General features: G+C 40.0%; 1 protein-coding gene across 1 annotated transcript in view; it reads left to right on the top strand.

The window, feature by feature from the left end:
* METTL16 (methyltransferase 16, N6-methyladenosine) overlaps window positions 1-7600 on the top strand; it is a 55063-nt gene extending 47463 nt beyond the window's left edge. The window contains exons 9-10 of the mRNA XM_044672977.1: window positions 6489-6662; window positions 6753-7600. Of these exons, the coding sequence (XP_044528912.1) occupies window positions 6489-6662; window positions 6753-7364 (786 nt within the window). The 3' untranslated portion in view covers window positions 7365-7600. The remainder of the gene's footprint in view (window positions 1-6488; window positions 6663-6752) is intronic.
* Window positions 7601-14882: the final 7282 nt, after the last annotated feature.

The following is a 14882-nucleotide window of genomic DNA, read 5'->3' as shown; positions in this document are numbered from 1 at the left end:
TTTGTTTAAAAGATTTTTATAAGTTTGTCTGATACTCAGTCTCAAAGAGACATCTTTAAGGTACTTCCTTTAAGCCCTGGACTCTCCTCTCAAGGGAGACTGATAGGTAGAAATTGCCTTGAGGTTGGTTGCACCTGGGGAAACAGGGAAACAGGATAGAAGATAATTTGTTAGGGTCAAGGTGACAAGTACAGCTCTCCACCCAGAGTGAGTTTGGACCATCATTACTTTTAATTAGGGACAAGATCTAGAATGAAGGAATTGGTTTAAACCCTTAGGACATTAATGCCACCTACTTTTCTTGAGATCTTGGAGAACTTAGCCGCTTTCTTAGGATGTACCAAAAGTTGGCAAAGATCATGAACCAGTAGCAAATTCAGGATTAAAAATTCTATTTGATCAGCTCTTCTATCTCGGCCTGCAAAAAGCATTAAAGGTCCTTTGATCTAGACCTGTTGACTCAGAGGAGGAAAACTTAGGCCCAGGGTTGGGAAGTGACTGAACAGGATCTTGATCCTGGATTTGTCTTTTTGAGAGGGTCAAGATAGACACTAAACTCCAGACATAAAGAATCAGCCTCTAAAACAGATCACCAATCCTAACCATTATTGTGACTGCACAATTACCTTCTATAAATTTCCTATCTAATCAGCCATCTTAGATTGGCAGAGTAAATCAGTTAAAAACATTTTTTTTTCCTATGGTATCATATAGTCAAAACAACTAGCTGATTAAACTGAATTTTTTTACTTTTTTAGTGTTGTATAACTACCTGCAGGCTCCTGGGCCAATAGCCCTTCCAGTGTCCCACCATACTTTGGCTGGGTGTGCTGCTGAATGAAGATTCTGCTTTCTGTCACTGTCTATACAAGTCTACAAGTATTATGTTCTTAGAACCATAGGGAATAGAAAGAAATGTCTAAGACTAGTCTTCTTTCAGGTAGTTTTTTTCATAGTTTTGGTGAAGAGAAGATAGAAGTATTAATAAGGTTTTTGCCATGTAAGATGGTGAGTAACTGCTTGCATGAGTGATACTCATTAGAAAAGGGAAAAACCAGTCTGAGCTAGAGGTTCCTTGTAATCTTGAGTTGGATCCTGAAAGAATGGGTAGCATTTGAGTGATAGCCAGAAATGAGAGAGTATTTCAGTGGGGGAGCATAATGGGCAAAAGCACTGGGGTACGGGGAAGGTTCAGCATGATTCTGGTTTTGTACATAGATATTTACTGCTACTCTCCAGAATGACTGGTCTCCTTGCTTATCCTTTCTTTTTATTACATAACAGTGTAGGGGGCCAGGCTTACATGTATTGGTATGGTTCCCATATAACCCATTGATACCCCAATATAAGAAAAAGGGAAGGGAGAGCCCAAACCTTTTTTATTCCTTTTAAGCCTATTGTCTGCTTTTTTACAAAATCCCTGGCAGGTACTTGGATGTATCTTGGATTGTTGCCATGTAACACAAAAAGGAGGTATCTCAAAAATCTCAGATCACACTCCCTTTAACATCCTGCCTGTTTTAGGATGGTGGAATGAGACTGAATTTTAAAATATACCTGACTTTCTGTATACAAGGATTTTAAAAAATATGTTAAGGATTTTTACCTTGCCCACATCAAGTATTTGTGTTTAATTAAAAAGCCCACATTAGTATAAACAAAGACAATCAGAGGTAAAAATAAGAGCGGAGTAGATCAGAAGGATGTATTAATAAATGCCTACTCTATGCCAGACATTTCCTGGGCATCTGAAAAAAGAGTTCATATTCGAATTTAATTTAATTGTTCTCTTGACAGCTCAGGACAAAAATACATCATGTCGTCTGTGATCCATTTAAATGTTGTCCTTTTTCTTAGAACCTCTTTGGGAATCTCTTTAGAACATTACCTCGTGATGGCAAATCTCTGAAGATGGGTGTGAAATTTTGGAATAGCCTATGAGTTATACAGGATCATGTTTGGTGAATGGCCAAGCTGGGTCATAGTCCAGCTTCAAAAGAGCTGTGGTTTTTATCTGTGAGGATCTTCCTTCCACTGATACATTGCTCACTGTCCCTTCATACCTTAGGAAGTAGCATCATTAACTTTACTGTGTTAAAAAAAAACAATTCTTTCCCTACTGACTAGCTTTCTCTCAGTTCTGAGCCTTTCTTGACTTTAGCTAACCTGGTTCTCAGATGATGGTCTGCTTCCAGGACAAGTGTTCTAGACTTTTCAGCTTAGGGGATTCTTGCAAGAGGTCTCTATCTTTGAAGAGAACTCTGGACCACCTCTACCTCTGTTCCATGATGGAGATTTAGTGTTGAGTGAAAAAAATTGTATTCTTCTTTAATAGTGACCATAAAATATTGGGATTATTTTTTCATGTGAGTAATTTATATTATTTAAACTGGCTCAGACTTGAACTAAGGGACATCTATCTGTACAATGTGATTGCTTGAATTCTTTTCTTTAGAGAAAAAAAAATCAGTATTGTAATTTTATTCAATCAATAGGCACCTTAACTTCCTGCTTGGATTGATCTCTGAGCACTGACTCTTTCAGTCCTTGAAGGGGCTTTTTGGTACCTTCTTTGTTCATTCAGATATTTGTAAAAAGTTCATATGCTAGATCTCACTGTATGTTTGTAGTAGGCACTTAGTAAATTGAAATGAATCAAGTAAGACTTTTTGATAGAATGTACCAGTTGTCTACCCAGATCTTCTAGTCTGTGTTTTCCATAAAGTGCTTATATGGGCCTGGGCCCTTTTTTTCCTTTCAAGGAAGGATATTGATATTCATATTTTGTCACTCGTAATAGAGACCATGACATGTTGTCAAAGTGAATTTTTCTATTCTTACCTCTGTAACAACTTTTGAGGCTGGTTGGACAGTGGAATTTGCAAAGCACTGTAGACCTCCAAGCTTCTTATTACCCATCTAGTACATCTGTCTCCACCTGATTTGTCCTTTTTCTGGGCTGGTCTGCTTCTATCAACTCTTACCTGGCAGAACCTAGATAAAGAATCTTCATGCTCAGGATTTTTCTTCTACAACCCTTACCTCCTTCCCTTTCCTTTCCCTCTTCTCCTTCATTTCCCCTCTCTCCTGCTTCTTCCTTTCTCTCCCCTCCCCTATTCCCTTCCTCTTTTTTAATTAAGTGCTTATTCTGCTGGTTTTATTGGGAGTTGCTGTTGAACTGACAAGGGCCATATGTCACAATCTGTTAGATATGGTATGTTTCAGTTAGACCTCATTTAGAGATATTGTTTAATCTCTAAGTGATGGTAAAACTGGGAGTAAAAGGTATTTTAAAATTTTAAATTTGTTGGTTTCAAGTAAAATATTTAGGCAAATTGTATTTGTTTAATTTAACTTATTGTAAAACCTCTCCCATTCTTTTTGTTTTGAACAGTGTCACCAAATAGTTTATAAAAGTATTATATAAACCATTAAATTCATGTAGTTTGATTGTGACAGAAACATGCATCTTTTTTGGAAGGCAAAAGACCCATGAGGACTAATTTCATACTGTAATTTCAGTTGCATGGTATTATGGGTGGGGAAGAGAGCCTTTTCATCTGAAATCAGTTGTAAATTGGCCTCTGGTCCTTTGCATTAAACTGGATTACTCAGTGTAAAACATTGATTTTTAGAGTTTAAAATGTTGAATTATTTATGTGTAGCTTGCCTGCTAAACTAGATTATTGCTGTTTGAGAACTTGAAATATATCTCTGTGGTGATGATTTTAGAACTTAAGAATGTTAACAAAAATAAGTTAAATTTTTATTCTGTGTAGAAGAGAGACAAAACCATAAGATTTCCCTTTCATTGGACACTTATAAAGAAGTATGAAACTATGCTAATATAAAGGATCTTTGTGGATGAATTTAAGTGGTAATTTCCTAAGATTTGCTCTTGCTATTCATTGCATTTTAAAGTAACCTTACTGTGTGAAATAAGGATTTTCAATATAAGCCAGAGTCCACAGGGATGGGGGGAGGAGAATTCTTGTTCTGAACAATGTTAAAGTTTATTATCTTTAATTTATTTAAAACTCTTGTTTGGAAATTTATAAAAGAATGAAACCAGTATCAGTCTGTTGTCTAGCTTCAGGAGTGACATCAAATTTAATTTAAAATCTTTTTTTCTTTTTTTTGTGAATAAACAACTGTTAGTAAATCTGCTATTTATGATGACATGATAGCTTAGCAAAGAGATTTGTGTAGGGAAGATTGGAATTGGAGTGCTAGATAGAGCAGTCCCATTTGTTTTGTTTTTTTGTTTGTTATTTAAACCTTGAGCAGCACTTTAATATCTTGTTGGATTTGACCTTCCTTAGGCTTTGGGGGAAAGTAGGTAACAGAAGAAGGCTAAGTTAGCCCATTGCAAATGTACTTTCCTTTTTATTCTAGAGTGCTTGTCTCTATATCCATCTCTAGAATTATCTGGGGAAAGAGGGGAAGGGAGACAGGAGATGGGTTAGTTACTGGGAAATCCTCCTTCACTCTGAGAGAAACAGGGCCTTAATACTATCAGTACTAATATAGTAGCTTCGATAGTTCATGCTGCCATCTTGTATCATATGTGTGGCTGTGTTCTTGTCAGGCACTCAGAAGAACAAATCAAAGGAATGGCAACTGATAACTGGGTAACTGCTTCAAGTAGGATCTTTGGTGTGCCATAGGAACCTGTGTGATGCGGAAGTTGAAATGTGGAACTTAATTTTGTTACCTACTTTTTAATGCCTCCAAAATACAATGTAATTAAGTATACTACTTGGATTTTTATGTTCTTGGGCAAGAGATACTTGGAAGCTGCAAGTGTACTTACCAGTGGTTACTTTTTCCCTTGCTGTGTTATTAAGTAATTACAGCACTTCTCTGTGTCAAATCTGAATCTGTCTAATCTTGTCTGAAAGCATTAGCTAACCAAGCCCAAGCCCCACTGTTTGTCATTTCCCCAGAGTGCTTTTGATTGGTTTATTTCCTTCCTTTCTGTCCTTTACTGGTAAACTCAGTTGAACTGAGTTGTTTTTAAAGCATTTCTTAATGCTCTGATATTTTATTAAATCTGCTAACTTTAAGATAAACTATAAAGAGTTAATATTGAAAAATCCTTAGGATGGGATATAATGGCTTTCTCCATGTATTTCTAATATATTTCAATGCATTTACGTATTTCCAATACATTGCTGTAGTGGAGGAAGAAACTTGCATCTTCAGAGTGAGTTCCTGTTATCTTTTTCTACCAAATAATAGGTCCTTCCTTGTGCTGTCAGTTTTCTAAAGTCTAACTCAATTTTGAACTAGTAAAAGTGGTGGTGGTAGTGGGGTTCCCTTCTGTGTTACTGAGAAAATACCCTCTCACATCCAACCTAATCTGTCTAGCCTTTTCTGAAAATAGCATTGATTCCTTTTGGAATTGAAGTGTTTCAAAACCATTTGACCTTCTGGTCTTTGTGTACCATTGCCCAGTCTCTAATGTCCTTGTTCTTGTCTTCATCTTTGTGGTGTTCGGTTTAAGTCTCTGATCAATTTTGAATATGGAAAGGTATCTTTTAAGAGCTTAGATAGTCATAAAATGTATTTTTAAAATGTTGCTCCTGCGTGAGACCAATCTAGGGAGATGCTTTCATTTTTAAGAGAGAAAAAACATGGTGACGTAATTGAACTTGAATGTGGAGTGTGAGTCCCTCTAGTGGGTATGGCCAGGAAAAATTTAGATTCCACACTTGAAGTAGGAGAAAAGAAAGGGAAGACAGGCTTACAGACTTGTTTGGGTGAAAGCCCTCGTTTACCCTATTACTTGAGAAATGAATCAATTGGTTCCATGAAGAATAGTACCTGTATGTGTACAGCTTAACTAGCTAGCTAGCTTGTCCTCACACCAACAGGATTCAACAAATAATACCTGTGGCTCTGATTGGTAATGAAAGGCAAACTCAGGAAATCTGTGGTTCATTCCAAATTTCTGCCAACATTGAGATACAAATTATTAGGAGCTGACAATCATGGGGGGTGTTTGTTCATTTAGAAAGAGGGACATAATGTTCCCAAGAGCTTTTTCTTTCCTGAAACAAAGTACTATCTCTTGCATGAGATGTTTCCTATCTCCTCTCCAGCTATTAGTGTTCTTCCTTCCCCCACTCTTGAATGGCTTAGATATATTTTATACTTACTTAACTGTACATGTTCTCTTTCCCCCTTAAGAGCAAGAGCTGTTGATTTTCCTTTGTAACCCTAGCTCTAGGTATAGGGATAATATTGTATGATCTAAGCATTGTGTCTGACACCTGTCTTGAACAAATGCTTGTATTCAATTTGATTGAATGAATGGGATGATCTGAGCCTCCTTTGGCCACAGCAGATAGAAGGATTACCTAATGTTTATACTTAGTTATTTTCTGTCAACCGAGATATCAGTGAAATCCCATTGTCCTATATGTGTATGGTCTAGATAATTTTTACCTACTAATCCCATCCCACCCTTCTTCTTTTTCTTTCAGTCACCTCCATCTAAGAGAAGAAAATTAGAAAAACCCAGGAAGCCCATTACATTTGTAGTCTTAGCAGCCACAATGAAAGAGTTATCCCTCAAAGCTTCTGCTGTGGGCTCAGAGACTGTGGAAGGAATAGCAGTTATTACAACATGGCTCGAAAAAATCCTCACTGATCTGAAGGTACTTGGTTTAAGAGATGAAGATGCTTCTCCAGATCTGTTTTGGGGTGCAGAATTGATGTCTATGAAATTCTTTTTTTCCTCCAAATAGGTCCAGCATAAACGAGTTCCCTGTGGAAAAGAGGAAGTTAGTCTTTTCCTAACAGCTGTAGAAAACTCTTGGGTTCATTTAAGGAGAAAGAAAAGAGACAGAGTAAGGCAACTGAGAGAAGTTCCTCGAGCCTCTGAAGACTTCATCCAGGCTATGGAAGAGGAGAAACCCATGTCCAAAGAGATTGAAAATAACCCAGATTGCTCCAAGAACCCTGATGAGAGTTCCCCACTCAGGCCTGCCATATGTGGAGCTGAAACAGTTGAGTCTGAAAGGCACCATCCAGACCAAGGAGACAGTTGCCAAGAGCCAATGGAGGAAGAGACTGAGAAAAAGGGAAGGACAGAGAATTCAGAGTGTTCCAGGGGCTCTCTCTGTGCCACTGAGGAGCTAGATGCTTCTGAAGAAGTCACCAATACAGTGGCTGAAAAAGAGAAAAATTCTGCAGGGACTCTTGGACATTATTTGTTTAAGTGTTTAATAAATGTCAAGAAGGAGGCAAACGATGACACAGTAGTAGAGATGCATTGGGTTGAGGGCCAGAATAGGGACTTAATGAACCAGCTTTGTACATATTTACGCAACCAGATTTTCAGGCTTGTTGCTAGTTAGCCATAACAATCTCCTGGCACAGCTGGGTCAGTCGGTATAAGACAACTTGCCTTTTAGAACTTCTTTCTACTAATTCAGGGGAAAAAAGAATGACACTAGCACTAATTTTTTTAAAAAGACTATTCCAGTGGGTTAACACTGGAATGGATTTTTTTTTAGATGTTGGGAATCGCTGTGAAGTGACACCAGAGGACGTGTCCCAGGTATCAATAACAATAAAAAAAAACAAAACCTACCAGGAGTCTTTGACTGTGGACAGATTTAAATTTGACTGGCTTAGTGTTGGACTGGCTCTGAGGCCATCGGACTGTTTGTGTAGCATCTGAGGTTTGGGTCAGGCATCTGTTTCATTTTGGCTGAGAAGGCACCTTGGCTTATGCTCAATCTTTTAGACCTTCTGGGAGACTGCTGCTTTAGAAAGGCAAGTGGGTTTTATTATCTCCATTCAGAAGTCAGCATTCGAGACTGAAATTGCTTAACTCCTGTTCTCTTGTGATTGACCCTTCCACCTATGTCCCTGCCCTATGCCCCAGCCCATATCTGCAAATGGGTCAGCTGGTGGGTCACAGAAAGAAAGAGCTTCCTATTTGTTCCCAGGAAGATGGGCCTCATCTTGGCTTTTCTTGATGATTAGACATTGACAAAAGGCATGTGCTTCATGAGTAAAGGAGAGTTGTGACTTGACTCTTTGATGCTCTTGCTCTAAAACCAATTCTCCACTAAGATCCCTGGCCAGTCAATGAAGCCACACTGTTTCCCCTAGTTTGTGTATAGTGGTGTTCTTCTCCAGAATTAATTCCACACAATTTTGGGTTTGTTTTCAAATCTCAACCAAGATCCATTTGATGTACATACATGTATGTAGATAGATATCTACACACATAGAACATTCAGAAATGAAAAAGAGCAGTTCTATTTTTTGTCTTAGAGGGCAGCCTGTGATTGATTTGACATAGTCAGAAACTAGTAACATATATTTGTTGTTGAAGTATGCACTCTCTTGGCAACCTTGAAAAGTTCATTTGTCAACAGGTTTGATGCTGATTGAATGTTGGAATCTAAGTTTCCGATTATTATCCTCTATATCAACCATTATCCTCATATTTTCTTACTAGCAGTAGAATTTTGATTCCTAGTGTAACCACCTTCTCAAAACAAATGTTCCAAATAACAGTGCTTTGGTTTTAGTTAGATTGGAAAGGCTAGGGATTTGTTTTAATATGGGAATTAGCTCCAAGTCTTCCAGTATTCTGTATTCACTTAATTATACTGCCCCAATTCTGAGAATTTATATATTTAGATTTAGGTATCTAGATAAATATGTATCTCACTCCCTCTTCCTTCCTCTTGGAAAAAGAAGCATAAGCACTGAGCTGCTCTGGATACACTTGGGGTTCCTTTGCTCACATATGTTGGCTTCATTGTTACAAGCATGTATTTGTGATTTCCTATCATAGAATGTTAGAGCTAGAAGTCATTTAGTCTGACCCTCCTTCTCACACCCTCTATGATACAGATAAGAAAACTGGGTATCAGGGCCATGAAGCTAGTTAGGAGTAGTGCTTGAGAACTCAGATTAAATGATAACTCTTCATATTTAAAACAGAAAATAGTGTTAGCTGTTTTTGTTACTGAAGGAAGTGAATAAGCATTTCAATAGCACCTGCTATGTGCCAGGAATCTTGCTAAGTGCTTTTTAAATTATCTCATTTGATCCTCTTAGCCATCCTGTTGTGGTAGGTGATTTATGATTCCCATTTTACCATTGAGGAAATTTGAGGCAGATATGTTGTGTCTTGCCCAGAGTCACAGCTAGTATCTGAAGCTGGAGTTGAACTCAGGGCCTCTTGGATTTAAGGTGCAGTGTTCTACCCATTGCACCATCAGCTTCCTTTTCAGGATAGGATTTTAAAAGGGAAAGGGATCTTAGAGGTTCTGCAGTACAACCTTTTGTTTCTTTGATGAGGCAACTTAGAACTAGAGCTGGTAAGTAACTGAACCAAAGTCCTAATAAGTACTAGAGTTTGACCTTTGGCTCCTGGTCTGGTGGCCCAGAGTCATTGTGGATGATTTCCTGGGCTGCCTCTATGCTCTGTGGGAGGGTATAAAATGTCTCCCATCGAATGAAGATTTTGGAGGCGTTAAGCCAGGGTTACACTTGTATTTAAAATCATGTGGATGAGAGGAGAGCTTGTCTGGATGAGACCCTTCCTGGGGAAAGAACAGGCTCCTTTTTGACCCAGGGAGGCCCACAGTGTTTTCCTTGTTTACAAAACATTGACATCTATAAAATAACCTGTTAATTATTTTACAAATGTTTTTGTTTAAGCACATATTTTCCAGTTGGGCTAGAGGGAGGTACAGATGGATGTCTTTTTTTTTTTTTTATTAAGAAGTAGATTTTTGCTCTGAAGCATATGATTGGCTATGCTCATAAAATCAGCATGGGGCTGGCTGTCGAGCATAGAGGTCAAGACCTTTCTGGAAGAAAGGTCTCTGTAATAAGTAACAGTCTTTAGTAGACGGACCTAGAAATAGTCTTCTAATCCTGCTGCTGGTTCCCATTTGTTTGGGAGAAGGAAGGTGAGCTTGCTTTTGATTCTAACTGGCCTTGGTCCCTATCCACAGGAATGGATGTACTTTCAGAACTTCTCCCCCTTTGCGCCATGTAGTAACATTTACCAGGTTTGTTCCTGAAGGGCACCTCCATATCTTTGCCACATTTTACATCCATGGCATTGAAGCACGCTGAGTGCAGGTCACAGGGAAAGTGTTGAGTGAGGACACAAATCTATTTACTTCTCTTGGTATCTAAGGCTCTAATCTGGCCTTGCTTTTAAAAGTCAATCACACCTGGTTTGTAAAGACCGTTACTCTCAGAGGCAGAAGCCAGCTGTTTACCCATCACAGGGTGGGGGTTGTGGGGTTCAGCCTCATTTCCTGTCCAAGGAACCTGCACTGTACTTGAGGCCAGCAGGGCCTGGCATTCCCTCTTTTAGCCACATGGGGGCATTGGGGAACTTTTTTCTGAAGCTCTCGCTCTCTTATGGGAAAGTGTTTGTGGCATTTTCTTGAAGTACTTTTATATTTTAATTGTCTCCAGAATGAAGATTAGTTTTCCATTTAAGCCCTGCTTCCTCCTCAGCTATCATTTGACTTTATCTTTGCTATTAATTAACCTTTAAAGAAAATGTTAAAGAGCGCGTCACTACCCAGTGAACCTATACCCTCAGACCAGACTAGAAATTTGGAGCAGCTCCAAAAAAGAAACTATTTGGAGCATTCTCTTATCAGGTTTTTCATTGTTTTCCTTTTCCTTATTTGGTTTGATGGTCTGGTTGAGTGAATAATACTCTTTGTACATTACTATTTAAACTAGGGCAGCCTGTTGAATGGTGAGGGTGCCAGTGGCCATACAGTGCTACCATCACCTTTTGGCCCTGAAGCTCCTTCTCTCTGGAATGTGTGTTGTAATTCTGTGCCTGATTAGGACATTGTGCAGATTCTTCCTCACTAGCACCTCAGGCTTATGCTTTGTGGTCATTAGACTGGCACTGAGTTCAGCTTCTGCCTTGTTTAGGGGGCTGCCTTTGGGAGAAGGAAGGAGCCAAGTATTGGGGTTGTTGAGAGGATTCACCCATCAGGCAAGAATTTAAACTCTTATGACCTTTGGTTCCTGTGAGCACAGATGTGCTAGGCTGAGATGCTGACCTTGTTTCAGTACCATTCCGGGTAGTGGGCCTTGAGGAAGGATATGGCCACATTGGAAGAATACTGCTTGGCCTTTGAGAATTGACCTCTGAGTATTAACTGAATGGAAATTCTTGTACTCCTAGACTGTAGACAACCAGAAGAGAAGTCACTATGTATGCTCCAAAAGGCATTGCAGGACCAGGTAGGGCCTACATTTTAGGAAGTATCTGGACAAGTGGGACCAAGGTATCAAGGAACCAGGGAGAACATGGTAGCAGTCTTCAAGGATTTGAAGGGGTATGATGAGGAAGAAGGATTTGACTTGTGTTTTATCCCAGGAGCAGAAATAGGAGGAATGGCCAGGAGGAAAAATTTAAGGAAGAGGAAAGTAAAGTAGCTAATTGAGGTATCTAAAAGAAAGGGCCCTCCCCTAAGGTAATAAGTTCCTTCTACTTGAAATCTTGAAGGAGAAAGGCTACATTCTAGGCCACTTGTTATAGAAGGGATTCTTGGCCAGGTATGAGTTGAACTATTTGCCCTCTGAATTCCTTTGCATATCTTGGATTTTGTGATTCGGTGGATGCTAGTGCCTCTGCCCCTAAATAGTTTAATGGCCCTAGTGGGTGAGAACTGGCTCCCTGGGGCCATTCTTTGATTTTTTTAGGCCACTTTAGCAACATGCATAAATGCCCCTCTTGGTTTTAGACACTCCTTGGCACCATAGAGAGCTTTGTGAAGGTACATTGCCTTCACTTCCTCATTTTCACTTCCCAACATGCTCTAGGACTCTTGGGGCTGAGCTTCTCAGGGTGCTATGCTGTGACTCACCGAGATGAGTAAAACAGCAATTTATTTATTTAATTGGTAATTGGAGCAGCCAGTGCTACATTTAGTAGGCTTGCATTTGTGCTTTGAAGGAAGCATGTTTTGACTATGGCAAGGGCCCTGTGTCTTACTACTGCCACTGACATGTGCTTTCTTAGTCTAATCAGAAAGAGCATTACTTTAGGCCTTTGCTAAGGAGATCTACTGTACTAGTGACTAAAAAAAGTAGTTGGTGCCAATCACAGTTGGAGCAGGTTAACAACCTAGCATTGGATTATGTTTGTATCTTTAAAGAGAAGAGATTCCATATTAATCCAAGATAATAGCATGATGGATTTGGGCCCTTTGGATGCAGGTTGGGATGGGTGGAAGTGGGGGATACTCTCAAATTCTCATTTCGTTGGAAAGGCTAGACTTGTGTGAATAAACGATTTTCCCCCAAAACCTCTGCCAAGGAAAAGACACTTTTAAATTACATGATGGGGAGGCTGGGGGTGTGTGTGTGTGTGTGTAAGGAAAAGTCACTTTTTATTAACATTTAATAATTAAGTACTTGTAACATTCTTTCAACTTTTCTTCCTATGATCAATGACTAAGTATGTGAGTAATTGGAAAAAAAACATAATTCATTCTTAATTTATGCTGTCAATGCTTTACTGAATTTTATATATGGCCATAGTTTTTAGCCCAAATATTAGTGAAGTCATACAAAATAAAAGTGTCTTATGAAAGTACATGTTGGACTAGAATCAATGTCTAGTAACTTAATTACTCATGGACAATTTGGTGCTATGGAATTAGATGGTCTTGGATATGATGCTTGATTTTTTTTTCTTTTTAGCAGTCAGTACCAAGTAGCTCAGTTACAAAACAGACATGACCAGTTTGCTTTTTGAGATTGTTCCTTGTGAGATTTTGTAGATACTTATCTTGCTGCCTCTGGCATGTCCTCTTAAAGGTTTTCCCTGGTGCAGGTGTTAGCTATCACTAAATGGGGATGGGCGGGACAGCAAGTGCTTCCCTCAGTGTGATGGGGGCAGTAGTGGGATTCTTAACTCATCCTGACATCTTCTCCATCATAGGCTTATAAAGCTGAGGCTGAGCCAGAAGACTCCTCCCCTTCCCCCCCCCCCCCTTTCCCAGATAGGTTTGTGATCTTGATATGTGGGGAAAAGGGAACATGGTGGCAGTGCTAGAGCCTGGAAAACCACCCTCTACCAGCCTGGAGTCCATGTGCTTCCAGATGGGCTTGCTGAGAACTGGAATATCCAGAGGTCTACTTCCAGGATGAGTCCATGCTTTTCCCTTTTGTAAGCTGATGGGTCTGAAAATGCTTTGCCTGCCATGTCCTGTATACCGTATACCGACCTGGACTTACGAAGAGTTTGGCTTCTTGTTTTCCCTTTCTGGGGGGGAGTAGGGGGCCGGCAATGTTTTCTAATCTGAGTTTAGGCTGGATCAAGAGTATTTTGGTGTATAAACTGGGGGAAGCTGAGCCCTCTCTAGAAAAGCCAAGCTTTCCCAAGAGGACCAGACCATTCCATTGTGGGGGATGGACAGTGTCTGTGGGATGGGAGGCAGAGGCTGCTCTTTGTGAAGTGTTAAGTGTAGAAGGTCCCCACAGCTGGGAGACACTTAAAAGGACAAGTGAATTGTAGAAGGTGCTAGAGACCACAGGAGAGCCCAGGTGTAAAGGATAGTCACAATATAGATATAGAAAAAAAGCTGGCTTTTGTTTACACTGGAAGTCATCTCTCTGTCTTGTTCCTTCACTGCTCAGAGATGGAGAAAAGAGGCCTTGCTCCAGAGTGGTAGGAAAGGAGAATATTATAGTGTGGTGATATATATGTTAGAGTGTGGTAAGGAAGGGGCAAGAATGTGAGGAAAAATTCTGGAGCTGGCTCAGAAGTTCCAACAAAACCTGCTTCATGAGTGGAACCGGGAGGGACAGTGGGCCCAGAGATCTTGTCAGAAGGGAGGCCAAAACTGGATTCAGGTTGAGAGTTCGTACTGCATTCTTAGCATGTCAGGAGGAGCCCCATCATAAATCACTGGGCTTCCCAGCTGAGACCTTTGTGCTGGAAAGGGGTTGCTATGGGCATAGATTGTGACAAGATCTAAAAGGAGAAAGTAGAAATTGGATTCTTTGACTTAGTAAGAGTGAGTGAATTCACCTGGGAGTGAGAGAAGAAATGTTTTTGGAAGCTAGAGACCAAAGGCTACACAGAAACCCTGTCTGATTCCTAGACAGTAAAGAAAGCTCAGCACTTGCTCAGTGTTTTGCTCTCATGAGAACTAGGTCCTTTGGAAGGAATTTGGTATTGATAAGATGGGCAGTGCTTGACTGAGCCCTGGGCTTTACTATTCCTCTTTTCCTTCTCCTGCCTCTGTCTTATCCCTGGCCCTGTGTAGGGTTTGTCAGTGATCTGGCATTGCTGCATGTCATGGTATTCCCTTCAGTCTCTGCTGGATTCTGGCTTGTGGGGGATGTGATTGCCTTTCCTAGAGAGCATTAAATATTGGCCCAAATTACAGACCATTCCATTTTGGGACATGGTGTTCACTGCTGTAGAAAGGGAGCAATAAAAAGGAAGGGATACTGGTCTAGGTATTTTCTTAGGAGGTATTGATGACCCACCTGCCCCTCTAGATTATAGGTATTTTGCTTGAGGTCAGAGCTGGCATCTGACTTGGACTGGAAGGCCCCCTTTCCATTTGTATTCCCATATTTTTGTCTAATCCTGCTTCCGTGATCTGACAGTTGACTTTCACAAAACTATTTGCTTCTTTCCATTCATATAAGTCATTACCTTTTCATCTCAGCCCTTGCTAGCATTCCTCATGTCTCCAAGTTTCTTTTTAACCTATTGGCCCCATGGTTGGATTGCTTGGTGTCTGGCTCCTTCTCCCTTTACCTATGACCCAAGTTTCTTTGCATGTTACTTAGCACTCAGGGCCAGGTTAATTGCCTTGCCTATCACCTTGTCATTTCTAAAACTG

Source organism: Gracilinanus agilis, chromosome 4 (genome assembly GCF_016433145.1).
Source record: "Gracilinanus agilis isolate LMUSP501 chromosome 4, AgileGrace, whole genome shotgun sequence".
In the NCBI taxonomy this organism is placed as follows: Eukaryota; Metazoa; Chordata; class Mammalia; order Didelphimorphia; family Didelphidae; genus Gracilinanus; species Gracilinanus agilis.
Note: the sequence above shows the minus strand (reverse complement) of the source record. Positions and strands in the feature narration are given on the sequence as shown.